General features: G+C 49.8%; 1 protein-coding gene across 16 annotated transcripts in view; it reads right to left on the bottom strand.

Annotated features, from left to right (window-relative positions):
• KDM2B (lysine demethylase 2B) overlaps positions 1-18,509 on the bottom strand; it is a 118,890-nt gene that overhangs the window by 16,374 nt on the left and 84,007 nt on the right. For all 16 annotated transcript variants that reach the window (XM_026018762.2, XM_026018766.2, XM_072722795.1 and 13 more), the window contains one exon: positions 1,551-1,775. In XM_026018762.2, the coding sequence (XP_025874547.1) occupies positions 1,551-1,775 (225 nt within the window). The remainder of the gene's footprint in view (positions 1-1,550; positions 1,776-18,509) is intronic.

Genomic DNA, 18,509 nt, shown 5'->3' with positions numbered 1-18,509 from the left:
TATTTGAGAAAGACTGGAGCAAGCATATGAGCAGGGGGTGAAGGGCAGATGGAGAAACAGGCCACCTGCTGAGCCTGCCCCCAATGCACGGCTCCATCCCAAGACCCTGAGATCATGACCTGAGCTGAAAACAGACGCTTAACCCGCTGAGCCACCCAGGTGCCCCTTATCAGTCTTCAAAAGAAGGAAATCCTGGCTGGGTCAGTTGGTAGAGTATGCAACTCCTTATCTTGGGATCATGAGTTTAAGCCCCACGTTGGGCACAGAGTTTACTAATTAAAAAAAAAAAGAAAAGAAAAAAAGGAAATCCTGATCCCTGCTACAATACAGATGAACCTTGAGAAGGTTATGCTCAGTGAAATAAGCCAGTCGCAGGAGAAACACCACTTCTATGAGGTATCTAAAGCAGCCACCTCAGAAAGTAGAAAGGTGGTTGCCAGGGGCTGAGGGAGAGAAAACGGGGTTGTTCGATGGAGATAGGGTTTCCATTTGGCAAGATGAAAAGGTTCCAGAGATCAGCTTGCACAACAATGGGGGTATATGTAATATGACTGCACTCTGCACTGGACATTTGAAAATGGTTAAAATTCTGTTGTGTTTTTGACAATAAAAAAATCAAAAACCAAAAATCACTAAACTAAAACAAAAACTCACATAGTACGTGCAGAGCAAGAAGGGGAAAGTGACTCTGGGCTCAGAGGAGCAAAAGCACCCAAAGAGAAAGATGTGCCCCGTGCCAGGCTGAGCCTTCGGAGGAGCTCACCCAGGAATCCTGTCCCTCCTGCCCAGCCCGCTTTCCCACAGGAGCAGAGATCACTGTTCCCACAGGGAGGACCTTAGGGCCTGGGAGCAGCACCCTGCGGAAAGGCAATGTGTGTGTTGGACAGACGCACGGACTGAACCTGGGGCTGTGCCCAGTTGCCAGAGCCTGTGTGCACTGGCCCTGTCTTGGAGCGGGGCTGGGGCAGTGAGATAGCCAAGGGGCTGGCCGAGCTCTCTAGTAGCCTAGCTCCTAAGCACCATAAATCAATCCTCTTCATCTGGGGCAGCCCCTCAGGAGGGGCACTGACCTTCCACCAGGACCTCTGACTTTGAAAGCAGGACAGGAAGGAAGGGAGGGCCTAGAACCATCATGAACTGGACCGTAAATGTTGGCAATGGGGTCACAGACAGGACAGGCTGACATCTTTAATGGCAGAGACTTCAAAGTACTCAGTCATCCAGGGAGGGAAGGAGTTGTAACCCCAACAGCCTATGAAGAAAAAGGAGCCTGGTGCAGTAAGTATGCCCCCACATCCTGCAATGTGAAATCTGAAACAGCACTGGTCACAGTCCCCTTTCTCTCCACAAGAGAGCATCACTTAAGGGATTCTGCATCTGGAACATTCTCTTTAAGGGAGAGACTAGACAGACTAACAAGCAGAAAGACAAGCCAGGGAGGTGGGGTCTGGCTTCAGAGAGGGCCAGGGTGCTTCCAGAGGAAGGCAGTGTGGCCACCCCTACTCTGCCCCCAGGGGCATCTCTGGAGAGTTCATGCCCACCACACTCACCGCGATGCACTGTCGCATGATGCAGCTCTGCTTCATCCGCCCGGGGCCCCCGAACTTCTTCATGTCCTTGCAGAAGTGGCACTCTCCACACTCGGTCCGCAGGCAGGCCTCGCACTTGCGGCATCGCGTCCGGCGCCGGCGAGCTCCCGCCGTTGTCCGGTTGGCGGCCAACTTCACGGCAGAGGCTGGGCCCAGCTTCCCCTTGGGCCGACCTACCGCCCGGTTCTGCAGGAGAGCACACAGGACGGGTAAGATGGGCCACAGGCCTGGCCAGACCCCCAATGTGGGGTGTCCGGAGCTGATCTGTTCAGGTCCCAACCCCAGGACCTCAGGCGGCGACTTTATTTAAAAACAGGGCTTTTACAGAGGTGATCCAATTAAAGTCATTAGGGTGGGCCCTAATCCAATAGGACTGGTGTCCTCACGAAAAAGGAAATTTGGACACAGGCACAGAGAGAGTAAGTGTGGAGGTACAGGAAGGAGATGGTCATGTGACTGGAGTGTCTTTAAGCCAAGGAAGCTGGGAGCCACCAGAGGCTGGAAGAGACAAGGCATGATCCTCCCCTAGAGTCTTCAGAGAGAGGACAATCCTGTCAGCACCTTGATTTCAGACTTCTGGCCTTCAGAACTGTGAGAGAATAAGTTTCTGTTGTTTTAAGCGCCCCAGTTTTGGGTACTTCATCATGGCAGCCCCAGCAAATGAACAGAGGACACCCTGCTTCTGAGAGCATGTCCTGGTTCAAGACCCTTCCACGGCCACCACGTCTCAGCACAGGCCCCTGCCTGCCTCCAGCCAGGTTCTATTTCCCTGGAGAGGCCATACACAGCCACATGGAAGACTCTGTCCCCTCTGCCAGGAACACAAACTCCTTTCCTACTCCAGTTGGCTAAGACCTATTCAATTTGCAGGCCCCAGTCTTCTGACAGCCCTCCCTGGCCTGTGTTCAGCGGGGCACCTCCCACGGGCAGTATTTCTCAGGAGCCTTCACTTTGAGACAGCTCAGGAAGGCAGGTACCAAGACTATCTTGTCACCGCTGTCCTCTAACAGGATGACCTGGCACATAGGATGTGCTCAATAAACCAAACAAACCCTGGCAGAATGAGACAGTCACCCTAAGGAGCCTTGACTTCTGAGTTCTCTAAATGGGCTCCAAATGCTTCTCTCCCTGTGACTCAGAAGAAAGCAGAGAAAAGGAAGATGAACGCAAGGGCAGTGCAAAACACAAAACCAAACCAGCCAGCCACAGGTCCTGCTCTCTGGGCCAGCAGCCTCAGAGCCCCTTGCAAACCAGGATCTGTGGGGGAGCTCCCAGGCCAGTTGCTGGAGGACACTGTCTGCTGAGGTCTCCAGTGTACAGGGACCGGCAGTGGGAGGGACCAGGGTGGTAGTGTGCTGCCTGAAGCATCTTTCCAAGTAACAGGAGTTTGCTGAAAAATGGTTCATTGATGAGGGAGACACATTCCTTACCCCAAAACTATCTGATCAAATTGGCATCTAATGCTTATAGACCCTTTGCAGCCAATTAATCTCAAGTCCAGTCCCAGCCTTTTACTTGCTTCCCACACTTGGATCCCTAACAAAATCCCCTCCTCTTCTCAGCTCGAGGGCCCAGAAGTGTGGGGACTATGTATCACAACAGTGCAAAGGGTCCTCCCTCCAGAGACCCCTCCCCCCAACATCACAGGGGTTATCGAGATCACAGAACCACACCAGGAAGAAACACAGCCCACCTGTGAATAAAGCCTCGCCATTAACCATTTCTTCTGCAGTGCAGTGGTCCCTGCAGAGAGCTGAAAATCTCACACTCCATACTACCACCCCACTTTGGTATTGACACCTAGGTGGATCCTTCCCTCAATTTATTTTCCTAGCAGCCTGCCAAAACTCAAAGGAACTGCAAAGCATCTGAAGTGCTCACCTCAGGAAGCACTGCTACCCTGGACCTTTATCCCATTCAACTAGCTCTGAATTCCAGAGGAAAGGGAGACAGGAGACCTGGCTCCAGTGGCCTGTCGGTCCTCAAGACCCTACCCCGATCCCACTTCTCCCACAGAGCCACTCCACACTCAGGCCCATCCTCAGCTGTAGGGTGGCCTGGCCAGTGGCCTTGTTCCCAGGGAGGCCCACAGGTTGGTCTGTACACCACCAGCTGCGTCGGCAAAGGGACAGCTCCCACGCAAGCCACTCTCTTCCAGCAGTGAAGGTCTCACAGCCCCCTCCCACCAGTCCTTATGCTGCCCCCCCCCCCCCCCCCCAGTGAGATCTGGGGCACCTCTTGTCACACATAGGAGGAGCTTAGCAGTCCTTAACATCAGAAGTGGGATAAATTACATGCATCTATTCATGTCAGGTACTGCTGCCAGATGAGTAGCTTAAAAAAAAAAAAGAAAAGTAGTTTTCAGAGCCTTTGGAGTTGAGAATGGTACGTAGGGGCCACGGGCCTGAACACTAAGCAGCTGACCGAAGTGCAGCAAATGTGCCAGGTGGAAGCAGCCGATGAGGAGGCTGACGGCAACGACGGTGGATATTCACTGACTGCCTACAACTGTGATCATTCTATATATGATAGGACCTTATTTTCCCAACATTAACCCTGTGAGAGCCATCATTTCTCAGATTAAGAGACTGGACGTTAAGTGACTTGCCCTAGATAACAGAGCCAGCAGAGGATGAGCACACACCCAAAAAGTGTCTTGAACACCATAACCCAGAGCAGATGAGCAAGCGCAGCAGGGTGGGAGTCCACGGGACGGGAGCACACACCCCTGGAGTGCGTCCACGGTTCGTGCCCATAGCAGGACAGGTGCCGGAAAGAGGCACAGAGAAGCACATTCACTTTCAGCGAAATGGAAACCAAGAAGGCTTTTCCCTCTTTTCACAGCTCACGAATCCAATTCTACCCCTGTAGAGAGCACAGGTCCTAGAAGCAACTCACTCCTCCAATCCCTCAAACTGGCAAAGACCTGGAGGATTCTAAGCCTCAAGTCTGGTACAGAGAGGGCAGTGCAGCCCAGCCTCCAAGGACAAGCCATGGATGAGGGGCTCAAACTCTGACCCACACTCCCACTCCCAGAGCAGGAGAGTCTAAGGACTAGCTGCTTTGGTGAAGGACTGCAAAAAATTCCTAGAGTCCAAACACGACTCTCAGGAATGTCAGGTATAAATAGCCACTGGGTACCTCTATTGTTACTGGCCACGAGGACACTGTCTCTCTGAAGTAAAACACTGGGGCGATCCAGGCAATGTCACAGAGCACATGTGCAACTATGAAACAAGTCTACCTTCCAGTACTTTATAAAGCATATTCCCACCAGAGAAGCACTTTTCCCTCCTGGATCCCAATGGCAGCTTAGACATCCTGGAATATGACAGAGCAAATGACAGACAACATCCTGGAAGAGGTGTGAGAAAGCCCTGTTTCTGAAGACCTTGATTCAGGCCCTCTCTAGCTGGCTGCCAAGTCAAGCTAGAGAAGCCGCTGCTGCCTGCAGCCTCATGGCCAGCTTTTGTGGGAAGTGGACACCAGCAGGCTTGTCAGAAGTCAACTGAGCAACACTGGAAATGCAGGATCCTAAGACAGATCACCCAGAAAAATCAACAGGTGAGAAAGACACTGGAGGGTCTCTATTAAGGTAAACAAGCCAAAGCCCTATCATTCTAGCATGAAGCTTCTGTCCTAATCTCTTCTGCATGATATCTAAAGGTTCAAAACCCAATTTTTTTTTTAAGATTTTTTATTTATTTATTCATGAGAGACACGCAGAGAGAGAGAGGCAGAGACACAGGCAGAGGGAGAAGCAGGCTCCATGCAGGGAGCCTGACGCAGAACTTGATCCCGGGTCTCCAGGATCACACCCTGAGCTGAAGGCAGGCGCCAAACCGCTGAGCCACCCAGGGATCCCCTCAAAACCCAATTCTAAATTCTACTCTATCCTATCTTCGCCTCTATTTGTTCAAGTAACCCAGAATGAGTCTGTTAATTTCAGCACTGACTATTCTTCTCAGCAAAAGGGAATGATGAAATCCACTGACTTTCACTTACAAACCAGCCTTTTCAATCCTAAGGCTACTTGTTGATTAGATCAGCCCAGCTCCACCTGTTCAGGAAATCTACAGTCCACATGTGCTCCCCACCCACCCCGAAACCATAGTATTCCAGTATCTCTTCTCCACCAGCTACTCCTAAGCATCTTCCTTTAAGGGAACACTATTACTGCAGTTCTTTCATTCATTCCACAAATATTTACGGAGTGCTTCCTATCCATCAGATACTCTTCTCCTGAATATTCATGGGCAGAACCTCTTTGATCCTTCATCTCTAAAACACTAGGATTAAAATTACTTGCAGTAACCTAAATCAATGAAAAGACATCCCATGTTCATGGACTGAAAAAAAAAATTGTCAGGATGGCAATACTCCCCAAACTGACTGATAAATTCAATGCAATCCCTATCAAAGTCCCAGCTGGTTTTCTGTAGAAATCAACAAGCCAATCCTGAAATTCATGTGGAAATGACAGAGACCTGGAAAAGGCCACAAAGATCTTGAAAATGAAGAACAAGTTGGAGGCTTAGTACTTTCTGATCTCAAAGCTTACAACAAAGCTACAATAAATAAGACCATGTGGTACTGGCATAAGGACATACTGATCAATGGAACTGAGAGTCCAGAAATAAACCCTTATAATATTTATGGCCAAACAATTTTCAATGACCAAGTGATTTTCAACAAGTGTGTTAAGACAACTTAGTAGTGGGAAAGAATAGTCTTTCCAACAAATGGTGCAGGGACATGCAAAAAGAATGAAGTTGAAAAAAAAAAAAATTTCGTTGAACCCTTACCTCACACTGTATGCAAAAATTATCTCAAACATGGATCAAAGACCTAAATGTAAGAGCTAAAATTCTACCCTCTTAGAACATAAGGGTAAACCTTCATAACCTTGAATTAGGCAATGATTTCTTGGACATGACACCAAAAGCACAGGCAACAAAACAGATAAACTAGACTTCAAAACTAAAAACTTCCGTTTTTAGCTTAAAATGGGCACAATCAGGTGAAAAATCCCAGAGAATGGGAGAACATATTGCAAATAATATATCTGGTAAGGGACTAGTACTTAGAATATATAAAGAACTCTAAGAACTAAACAAGGAGGGATCCCTGAGTGGCACAGCGGTTTGGCGCCTGCCTTTGGCCCAGGGCGCGATCCTGGAGACCCGGGATCGAATCCCACATCAGGCTCCTGGTGCATGGAGCCTGCTTCTCCCTCTGCCTATGTCTCTGCCTCTCTCTCTCTCTCTCCCCGCCCCCCCCCCGTGTGTGACTATCATAAATAAATAAAAAATTTAAAAAAAAAACTAAACAAGGAAAAGACAAATATTCCAATTTGAAAATGGACAAAGGATTTAAAAAGGAATTTCTTCAAAAACATATATACAGGGGCACCTGAGTGGCTTAGTTGGTTAAGCCTCCAACTCTTGATTTCAGCTCAGGTCTCCATCTGAGGGTTGTGAGACTGAGCCTCATGGCAGGCTCTATGCTAGGTATGGAGGCTGATTAAGATTCTCTTTCTTCCCCTCCCTCTGCCCCCCACCTTCCAAAACAAAACAAAACAAAACAAAACCACAAAACCCCATGTATACAAATGGGGAATAAGCACATGAAAAGAAGCTCAACATCACTAGCCAACAGAGCATGTAATCTGCACTGGAGACTCATTCATTAATGAGTCACACATTCACCCACCTGCCTACCCAAGTGTTTTCTGGCTGAGAACTATGTGTCAGATTCAATGCTAGGTGCTGGGACTACAGAGACGAGTAAGATGTGTTCCATACTCTCAAAGGTATTACAGTCCAGGGGGAGAATGACAAACAACCATGTAAATGAAATGCAAGGTGATAGTAATGATGATAATGATATTAAAAGTAACACTTATTGACTCTTTTCAATATTTGTATCAGTAATCTCTAAAACAAATTCTCTCCATTCAGAAGTAAGGAAACAAGCAGAGCAGAGTCAAGTCATCTGCCTAATGTCATATGGCCAGGGAACAAGAAGCCATGATACAAGCCTGGGCAGGGGCTCTAAAACCTGAATCCTGGCGTGCGACCCAGAAGAAATGCCTCATCTCACTGGGAGGTGAGGTTGGGAAGAGGGTCACAGACACAGGAGGTGGTGACTAAGGGTCTTAAGGGAGAATAGGCCTCTGCAGGCCAGGAATAGGGGTGGGGTAGGGAGGAGATATTCTAGGCAGAAGGAAGAGTAATAAGATAGAGATGTAAAACTACGTAACACATGCCTGATATGGCTACTGGAAGAGAGTCTTTGAGATGGCAGGAGCCTAATCCTCCAGGGCCTCATAGGGCACAGAAGTGGTGTCCCCTGTAAAGGGGAGGTAAAGGACTTTACATTCAGGAGCAACATGATCACATTCTGGCAAGTGTGTAAAAATTTTGGGGGGTAATAAGCAAGATGAAAGGCAGGGAGAGGAGACGAGATGAGTATACTACAGTAGCCCAGGTTGAAGATGTTGAAGGCACACACACATGGGTTGACAAGGAGGGGATGATTCAGGAGATGTTTCAGAAGCAGACCCAAGAGGCTCCCTGAACATGGGGTACACAGGCGGGAAGTCCTGAAAAGCTCTGAGGTTTCTGGTTTCAGCAACAGAAGAACAAGGGGCTTAGAAGAGGGAGGAGAGAGAGATCAAAGACTCCATCGTGGACACACAAAATCTGAGGGGCCAATGGGACATTCAAGGAAGGTGGCCAGGAGGGACCACGGCCGGCCACAATCAGGAGTCAGCATCACATACCATCAAACTAGTGAAGTCCATGAGGTTGTCCAGGAGGAAAAGGCAGAGTGAAAAGGGGGTCCTAGACACTACTACATTCAAGACTACAAATATTCAAAGGCTAGTGTGAAAGACCAACCTGTGGAGGAATGGCCAGAAAGGCAGGCAGAGCAGCAGGAGGTTGTGTCGTTTCCCTGAACCAGGGAAGAGTTTCAAGAAGGTACGACTGTCAAGAGGAGTGAGAAAAACAGTGAAACATGGCTGCAGTTCCCAAGAAGCTACTCCCAACAGCAGCACACTGATACTTAGCCCCACACGGGGTAGCCATCACCCCCCAAACAGTATGGAATTCTTTTGTCATGCTAATGTTATATTCTACTGCATAACACAGATTTATCTCAACATTCATCTACTCCCAAATCTTTAGGCATAATGCACACTCCAGGAAAAGCTGGATTTTAGCAGCAATGTGGGGTCCCTTAATACACACCTGTAGACTCCAGTGATGGCTTTGATTTGTTCATATACTAAGGGTAAGGAGCAAGAGAATAAAAACACAAAAGCTACCAGAAACCCAGGGTTTGGGATGACCTTTGGAGAACTTGAGGAAAGCTAAGGACCTTTTCCCAGAAAAATGCACACAGTCACAAACCTTTACATAAAATTTCAGGAAGGTTTACGGATCTCAGTCTTAAATTTCAATAAGAAGCTATAATGAGTAACACATTAGTTATGGGTACATAAACTTTTTTTTTTTTTTTTTTAGATTTTATTTGAGAAAAAGAGAGAGCATATACACAAATGGGATGGAGGGACAAAGGAAAAGGGAGAAGCAGACTCTGCCTCACCCCCTGCCCCATGATGGGGACTTGATCCCAGGACCCTGAGATCACGACCTGGGCTGAAGGCAGACACCAAAACGACTAAGCCACCCAGGTGCCCCAGCTGCATAAACTCCTGAGATATTTTCCTCTTCATTGTTTTCTAATTGTTTTTATTTTTTTTAAACAGACAATAATCACTTTTATTTCATTATTATTTTTTAAGTAGGCTCCACACCTGGCATGAAGCCCAAGGCAGGGCCTGAACTCATGACCCTGAGATCAAGACCTGAGTTGAGGGAACCCCGGGTGGCGCAGCAGTTTAGCGCCTGCCTTTGGCCGGGGGTGTGATCCTGGAGACCCGGGATCGAATCCCACGTCGGGCTCCCGGTGCATGGAGCCTGCTTCTCCGTCTGCCTATGTCTCTGCCTCTCTCTCTGTGTGACTATCATAAATAAATAAAAATTAAAAAAAAACAAAAAACAAAAACCTGAGTTGATATCAAGAGTCAGATGCTAAACCCACTGAGCACCCCCAGATGCCTCAACAATCACTTTTAGTTGGAAAAAAAAAAATATAAGGAACAAAGCTATTTTCATTTCAAGGTTTAAAAAACAATGAAAAACAAAATGCAACAGGAATTCTCATGAACAGCCCTTCTTTAAGGGGTATCTCCTCAAACTGAAAACAGCTAAACAATTTTCTGACACATCCTGCACTGGAGAAGCAAATGGAAGTCCACAGGAGACAGCCTACCGAGGAGTGAGCACTGGCAAAGAGCATGCAAGGGGTCTCCTCCCCGCTACCGCCACCACCACGACCACCGCCGCCGCCACCCACTGGCTCCCATCCCACACTGGGAGCAGAGAAAACCTAGGCTGCAGTGGGAAGGAGGGGGCAGACAGGCCTAAGGAAGTGCTGCCCAGGTAAAGACAAGAGACATGCACAGAATTTTAGAGTAGAACAGGTAAAATTCTGATGAGGGGTGGTGGTAAGGGGCTAGGTGCAGTTGCTGGGGGTAACTGGGCAATAGTTACTTTCCAATAGGGCCTCCACTGGTCACTTAACAGCAGATGGTAAGCACACCTGCATACTCATACTCCAAGACTAGCACCCCTCCATGAAGGATACTTCACGGAAGAGTGGGGTCTAGAGCCCAGAGACTCACTCTCCCGTGGACATCACAAATGCTTCTGAGATCCTTAGAGGAAGCCACTGTTATCAGGCCCAAGAAATCCCGAGGCTGGGGAAACTAGTGAGGAAGGGAAGGAGGAGGCAAGGGGCCCTGAGCCATAGCCTGGAGCTCCCGCAAATGCAGGGTCCTTTGCTAACAACCACTGTCTCTATTGGGAATTATGGGAAAAACCTGCTGCCCGTTGACCTGCCTTAGAAGTCATCTCAAAACACCTGAGTGGAACTCATCATCTTAAGGTGAACCTCAAGAACTTGACTGACAGCTCCAGAAGTGCCACGCAGTGCTGACTGCTGAGGGGAGGAGGAATGTAATGTGGCTACAGGGAGTACAGGTCTTCTCCTGATGGAGCTCTCTCACAGGAGTGGCAGACCTGAAAACGTGTTTTTTAGCCCAGAGACACATGAAGTCTTGTCTCATACTCTGTCAAAGATTGTATCTACCCTAAGCCACAGGGTGTGGCCAACTTAAAAAAAAAAACAAAAACAAAACAAAACAAAGCAGGTAACAGGAACCTCAATCCTGAAACACCAAAGCAGAGTCAATGTTGAGTACAAGTGTCTTCTTATGAATGAGCCGATGCAGGAAGGGTAAACTGCTGGCAGGGATTAACTAGGTAGAATCAAACTGAACTGAAAAAGTTTCAAACCAAGATTTGGTGTGAACCAAGAAGCAGGAACTGAGAACCATTCACACACTGTGCTACTACTGACTTGATAAAAGTCCCAAGACAAAACCTCTTGAGTTGACTCTGGGTTAATCCCATCTACGAGACCAGCGAGGTTCAGGAACGCCATACGGGGCATGCACCTGAAAGACATCCAGCAAAACTCGGAAAACAACAAAATGCAACTAAACAATAAAATTTAACTTGGTCTGTTAGATCAAAACAGTTAATGGCACGTGCCATACAATTTAAGTGCAGCACATACAGCGCTTCTTCAATCACCCCTAATGGAGGAGAAAAACGTTCCTAACATCTCGGCCTGAACATTCCAAAACATCTTTATTCCACCGAGGAAATGCACCCAGGATTATAAATAAGCACCTTATTCACCTGGTCCCGTGCCCACAGGATAACTCAACCCACCCCACGCTTAATTCCTCGGACAAGCCTGCCTAGCCTGTGTCCTGCTGCAAATATCGTGCAGATTATACTCGGTCAACCCTCAACTTTCTTCCCGGAGTAAATTCTCGCCGTAAACACACCCGGGCTTTGTTTTAGACACAGATTCCTGCCCCCGGGTCCCAGGAGAGGCTGCTTTCTCTTCCGAATCCAACTGAGGCCACGCACTGCCATCTGGGGTCACGGCTTCCTCCCGCCCCGCCGCGGCGGAGCGCACTCGCCGGTTCCGGATTCCCCGCGCCGGCCCGCGGCTCGCAGCCCTTCCTGTCTCCGTCTGCCCACGGCGGGCGGCGGGCGCGCGGCGCCCAGACAAAAGCTCGGGCCGTCGGGCCCACGGGCCCCGGCCGCGGCGTCCTCCAGCCCAGAGGCCGAGGGTCCCGGTGCAACTTTGCAAAGAGAAAGGAGGGAGGCGCCGGCGGCCGCAGGTCCGGGTGCGCCCGGGGCGGCCGGCACGCGCGTGGGCCGCGGAGAGGGCGCGAGGGGACGGCGGGGCGCGCCCTGGGCGCCAGCGCCCGCGCCCGCAACTTGCTCCCGGGCCACGGCCCGCGCCCGCAGGGCCCGCCCGACGGCGAGGCCCACATTGTCCCCGCCGCACGGCCGGCCCCCTCGCGCCCGCCGCTCGCACACGCCCCCTGCCCGGGCCGGCCGCCGGCCTGCCGCGCTCCTCCGCGCCCCGCTCGGCCCGGCCCTGGCGGCCCCGCCGGCGGCGGCTGCAAAACTTTCTCCTCATCGCGGCGGCGGCGGCGGCGGCGGCGGCGGCGGCGGCGGCGGCGGCGTCGCGGCCGCCCCGGGCGCGTCGGTGGGTCGGCCGGGAGGTCGGCGGGCGGGCGGGCGGGCGGATCCCTCCCTCAGCCCCACCCCGGGCCGCCGACCTGGTCCGGCTCCGATTCATAGTCGTCGTCCTCGGCGCTCACGGACATGGCCATGGCTCATGGTGGGCCCAGGCTCGCGCGCGCTGACATGGCTGGAGCGGCGCCGCCGCCGCCGCCGCCGCCGCCGCCCGGAGCAGGCTCGGCTCGCCCTGGCTCGGGCTCGGGCTCGGGCTCGGGCTCGGGCTCGGGCTCGGGCTCGGGCTCGGGCTCGGGCTCGGGCGCCTGCTGCCGCGAGGAGGGAGCCGCGCCGCGCGCCTCGCACGCCCGCGCGGGAGGGGGCGGGGAGGGGCCGACGAGGGGAGGGCCGGGGCGCTCATGCATATGCATGAGGCGAGCCAGGAAGGGGCTGGCCCCCCGGGCCGGCGGGCCAATGGCGCGGCCGCGGCGCAGGGGCCGCACACAAAGGGAGCCCGGCCTGCGGTGACATGGGGGCGGGCCCGCCGAGGGCGGCCCCTCGCGGCCGGCGCGCGGGGACTGGGACTGCGTGGGGGCGTGCCCCACGGCCCGCCCGGCCCGCGCGCCCCGGGATGCACATGGGTGGCTGCACGCCGCCGCCGCTCCAACAGGAAATGCTCGCCCGACCTGGGGTGGGGTCTTTTGTGTGGTCCTGCGGGGCGTCTCGCGGGAGCCCCGGGGCGCGCAGGCCACGGGGGGGGGGGGGGGGGCTCTGCACGCGACGCCAGGCCAGAGTCCCTGTGCACCCGGCGGCGGGCACACGAGCCCCCGGGTGTGCACATGCTCTGGGTCCGGGACCTGATGCCCGCGAACCCGGGGGGGCGGGCCGGTTCCCCGGAAGCGGGCAGTTACGTTGGGCCGGTCCCCTGATGCTGCCCTCTCTGCCCTCAGGTTTGCCTTAACAGATGGAGAAGGAGTCAGCATGAAACGTGCAGGGGTGCTGACGGGAGTTCCCACAGAGCTGCTTGCTGATTCGGAGGTCCCGAGAGAGAAGGCCCTGAATGCACTCTGCCCCCGAGGTGGGCGCCCCACCCTCTTGGACAGGAACCCTCCTTCTGGGGGTCTCCTGGAAGCGATGTGCCCTGGAGGTGATCTCAGAGGGGGCAGAGAGCTACAGGCCTGAACCTAGTCCTCTTAGGAGATTGGCAGAGACCCCGACACTGGCCCAGAAGGTGTGGGCTCCTGAATTCTTAAACTGTAAAGGCTCCTCTTAATGCTTAATCCAAAAGCAGCCCACTCTTGCATAAAATTGTTACTGGAAATCTGGGTTGAGATTCATTAACAACAGCAACAAAAAAAGTCTATGCGGTACTTATGCCCACAGCCCTGATTCTGAAGGAGGAGTTCTGACCATTTGCTGGACTGATCAATGCTCTTATAAGCATCAAAACCACAACCAAGACAAGGAGCAGAATGACTTGTTGAGCAGCTGGCACTCTTCTTACCAACTAACTAGGAACGTCCAATATGACACTAAACACGCATACCTGTACACCTGCTCAATCTCATCTGTAAAATGGGAGAGTTTACCCAATGGAAAGATGAGCAACGTTCTGCAAGGAGATCAAAAGCTTTCCCATGAAAAAGCTCATTAGCTGTGAAACCCAGTGATCAACTCTGCAGTGTTGTCCAACTGTTATTCATGCCCAGGCCACTGACCACAAAATCCACTGTGCGAACACAAGGGACCCACAGGCAGGTCATCTCTTGCGCTTTCAAGGAAGGCAGAATGTGTGTGGCAGAGACCTTGTAAATAAAGTTCAGGTGGTTTCTAGCAAGGGGTCGGCAGGAGTGAGTAAACAGGGATGTCAACTTTACTGAGTAGATTTTGAAGGCTGTATGAAAATTTAAACACCCACTGACAGTATGGGAAGAAATCCCAGCAGACTTGATCTTTACTAAAACATATCTATTCTGAGTTTCCTCCTCCCTTCTTATAGTTTTCACAATCCACTCAAGGTTAACAAAAACAAAAAGCAAAAGAATATCCCCCTCCTCCACCTCACTACATCCCCAAAGATCTCAGCTTTTAAAAAGCTATCCTGATGGACTTAAGTCTATATCTATCTGTTGACCTCTTAGGGGCCATTCTACCCTGTAGGAAGTCCCTTAAAATAAGGGGGAGGGGCTGATAAAATGCTAATCATGCTTTCACTTCATTGTCATTCACTGTGGTCAGAACTGCAAAGGTACAAAGACACCCAAATACCATAATGCATCAAGAGAGAGGGTAAGGAAGCGGGACTTTTTCTTGAAAATCTCTCCCATTGCTTATCAGGAGTGCTAGATTACTTAGACTTGTCTTTGGGCCGATTTCTTTTGAACTCTCAAAAGCTCTTTTCTGTATTGAAGGAAGTAAAAAGACTCGGTTCTCATTAATCATGGTGCAAAGAAGAGAAAGGAAAAATGTTGATAAACAAGCTATGTAGCTAACACAAAACTTCCTTCCACCACATCATTTCTGAATGAGAAGGGGCCTCAACCAGACCCCTTCACTTCACGAGTAAGGAAACAGAGATCCAAAGGAAATTAGGAAGTAGCTCTCAAGCCCAGGGTCCCTTATATAATAATACCACCCAGAGACACCCTCCTAACCCCCGCTGCCACCTTCCAGGGATCCAGGCAATAATAGCAGCTAATATTTACTAAGCATGGTTGAAGGGCGAGAGCCAGTGCCAAGTGTTCTGTAGACATTATCTCTTTTATCCATTTAAACAGTCCCATCAGGGATCCCTGGGTGGCGCAGCGGTTTGGCGCCTGCCTTTGGCCCAGGGCACGATCCTGGAGACCCGGGATCGAATCCCACGTCGGGCTCCCGGTGCATGGAGCCTATTTCTCCCTCTGCCTATGTCTCTGCCTCTCTCTCTCTCTCTCTGTGACTATCATAAATAAATAAATAAATAAATAAAATAAATAAACAGTCCCATCAGGTATGTACCATTGTTCACCCATTTTATAGAAGAGGAAACTGAGGTATATTGCTGCTAGGAAATGAAAGGACCTGGATCTGAACCTGCAGGCAGCTGGAGCCTGGAGCCTAGGCTGCTAATCACACCACTCCAATGCCTCATGCCAGAGACAAAAGAAGAGGGTGATGCCAAATAAGACCGATATAAGAATCCAAGTGAAAAACTCAGACTTATGTAGAATTAAAATTAATGTCTCTTATTAAATTTTGCAAATTCTGTATTCTCCATTCAAATTCAATTTTGAAGGCAGATAGGTATGATTTTGGTAACCTTTGGTAGTCAAACTGCTATCTGATCATCTGTCAGGGGCCAACTGTGCAAGTAGGAAACCAGGATTAAGACATGATAATGCAGTCGGTTCTCTCCAAACATTAAGAAGGCTCCTGCCAGCCACTATCCTAACACCTATTAAAAATTCCTCTTCTGACACTTGCAAAGAACTTCTTACTCCTCTACTTCCCTTGATCAAGTTTCCTTTAGCTAAATGGCACACACAATTATCCAACCTTTGTTTTGTGTTAATAGCATGCTGGACTGTATATAAAATACATTATGCTGGCCCTGGCCCAATAATATTGCCACCCAAAAATTTAGTTTACACTTGGGCTTTAGGTTTGTCCTTTCTCCCTCTTGACCTCATCTTTGAGTGACCCTAAGAGCTGAACACGCTCCTGGCTCCACTTAGCCAAGGCTTATGTTCTTAGAAAGAACTTCCCAAAGCTGATGCCACCCTGAGCCAGGAGGATCCAGAACTTTGGTGAGAAAATAAACAAACAGATGGGAGCTCAGTCAGCCTCAGTCACTATGGGCACCCACTTCCCTGTTTTCTCTCTGAGTGTCATTTAATTTTCTGGTCTGCCTATCAGATCATGAAACATCAAGAATGACCTCTGATTTGCTGAGAGATTGTACCCAGAATTAACCACCTACGGGCATAGCACACTATCTCCAGTGCCCAGACAGGCAGTGAGCTTAGGTCAAAGGAAGGAAACCATCCTCTCCATCCCCATTTCCGGGGATAAGGGTCCGTCCTGCATGTGGCCCCTTCCCTTGTGCCCATGTCAGAAAGGGCATGGCTAAAGCTTGGGAACGTTATTCCCCCAGAGGATCAGGGCAGGGAAAGAGAATGGAGTCTCTGAATCCAGACCAGTAACTGGCCAGCAATCTCCTAAACCAATGGAACCCATTTGTAAACGTGCCCCTAAGGAGGGAATAGAAATGATGGAACAGGCATGTGAAGAGTAGCTTCCTAGTGCAAGCAAACATTTATACTTTTTAAGCAAGAGAGAATGCATGTTTCAGTTCTTTTACTATATCTTATCATTTGTCTCTCTGTCTCTCAATAGAGTTTTCCCCCCTTAGTGGAGAAAGGAGGTCTCTTGGAGAGTAGTTTTTGTAATAAAATGTAAATAAGAGGAATTTTTACATTGTGTCACATAGCAACTTAGGGCTGATTCTAGGGTTGCCTGGATAAAACTACAGTTCAGGGAGTGTCCATGTGACCGACCAAGGGCTACTGTGATTTCTGTTGAGGAAATTACTAATGTTATTAAATTGCTTTCTATTTTCCCCCTGGAGAGTGATTCCACAAGCATTTAAAAACGGCATAGGGCAGCCCCGGTGGCACAGCAGTTTAGCGCCGCCTGCAGCCCAGGGTGTGATCCTGGAGACCAGGATCGAGTCCCACATTGGGCTCCTTGCATGGAACCTGCTCCCTCTGCCTGTGTCTGCCTCTCTCTCTCAAGAATAAATAAATAAAATATTTATTAAAAAAAAAAAAACAACAGGCATATAGGGTGCCTGGGTGGCTCAGTGGTTGAGCATCTGCCTTTGGCTCAGGTAGTGATCCCAGGGTCCTGGGATCGAGTCCTGCAACAGGCTCTCCACAGGGAGCCTGCTTCTCCCTCTGCCTATGTCTCTGCCTCTCTCTGTGTCTCTCATGAATACAAACAAAAACAAAAACCCATGCATATTTGTCATATGGGTCCTTTAAACAGATTGGGCTTTCTGTTAAATATTGTCCCTCTCCTAATAATGTCTCTCTACATTACCAAAAATCAACCAACAAATATTTACATTCACTGGAAGATTTGTGACCAGGTACAGGATTTTTTTTTTAAAGATTAACTAATTTAACAGGTGATTGGCATTGATCTGAGAAATGTTTTCCTGCCATCCACCCCATTTCCAGTTCATTCGCTGACCTTAGGAAGTTACTTCCCTTCTCTATTCATTGCCCTACAAAAATCCAGGCTAAGGCTGAGCACTCAATTTGGACAAAATAAATGAATTTCCTTTACAAACCCCTCTCCCCTGGGGCTTGGGAGGTGGGGGTGGGGGGAGTGGGGGTGGAAGAGTGAAGGGGGTGAGAGGGTGGAATAGGAGGGGCTAAAAATACATAAAATGTGAGCATAAATCTGGCCTACCACCAAGATTTCCGTAACTTAAAAATATTTTTCTTAACAAAACCAACTCTCCCCACTTTGTTTCCTTCCCAACCAGGCACCTGTCCCATTATCTGCCTCACCGTCCCCCAGAGAAGCACCTTAGAGAATCAAGATAAAAAGTTCTGTGTTTTCAAAGTTGTCAAAGGAAAAGACTAAATCCAAAGATTGCTCAAGACAGGATGATAAAGTAGAGAGACAGGAGACTAAACAGGAGTAAAACTATGTTCATTGTTGATGGAACAGCTCTGTTCACAACAATCAAACTGCGGAAACAACCCAAATTCCATCCACTGATGAACAGGTGACCAAAATGTGGCATATCCATACAGTGGGATACATTCATATATATTTTTTATCCTGCCACCACTTAAGAGTGATCTTCAGTTTCTATTCCTGAAAGGTAACCTGGTTAGGAAATGTGTAAGTCCTAAACCGCGGGGCATGTTGAAACTAACCAAACCAGAGAGTTGAATCACCTCTTAAATGAGAGGCTAACAGGCGTGGTGGTGGTGATGGTGGTGGTGGTGGTGGTGGTGGTGGTCTGATTGGCTCTTGTGGTAGGTACTAGGTACTCTAATGCCTTTTGTTTAGGGAATACAAATACATAATGGCTGGTGTGGCTGGAAGTAGGGATAGGAGATCTCTCTCTCTCTCTCTCTCTCTCTCTCTTTCACACACACACACACACACACACACACACACACACACTTTGACTAGAGCCATAGGCCTCTCTTCATTTACCATTCTTGCTTTCCTTGAAAGAATGGCTCATCTC

Source organism: Vulpes vulpes, chromosome 10, assembly GCF_048418805.1.
Source record: "Vulpes vulpes isolate BD-2025 chromosome 10, VulVul3, whole genome shotgun sequence".
Lineage (NCBI taxonomy): Eukaryota > Metazoa > Chordata > Mammalia > Carnivora > Canidae > Vulpes > Vulpes vulpes.
This window is presented reverse-complemented; position numbering and strand designations above follow the sequence as displayed.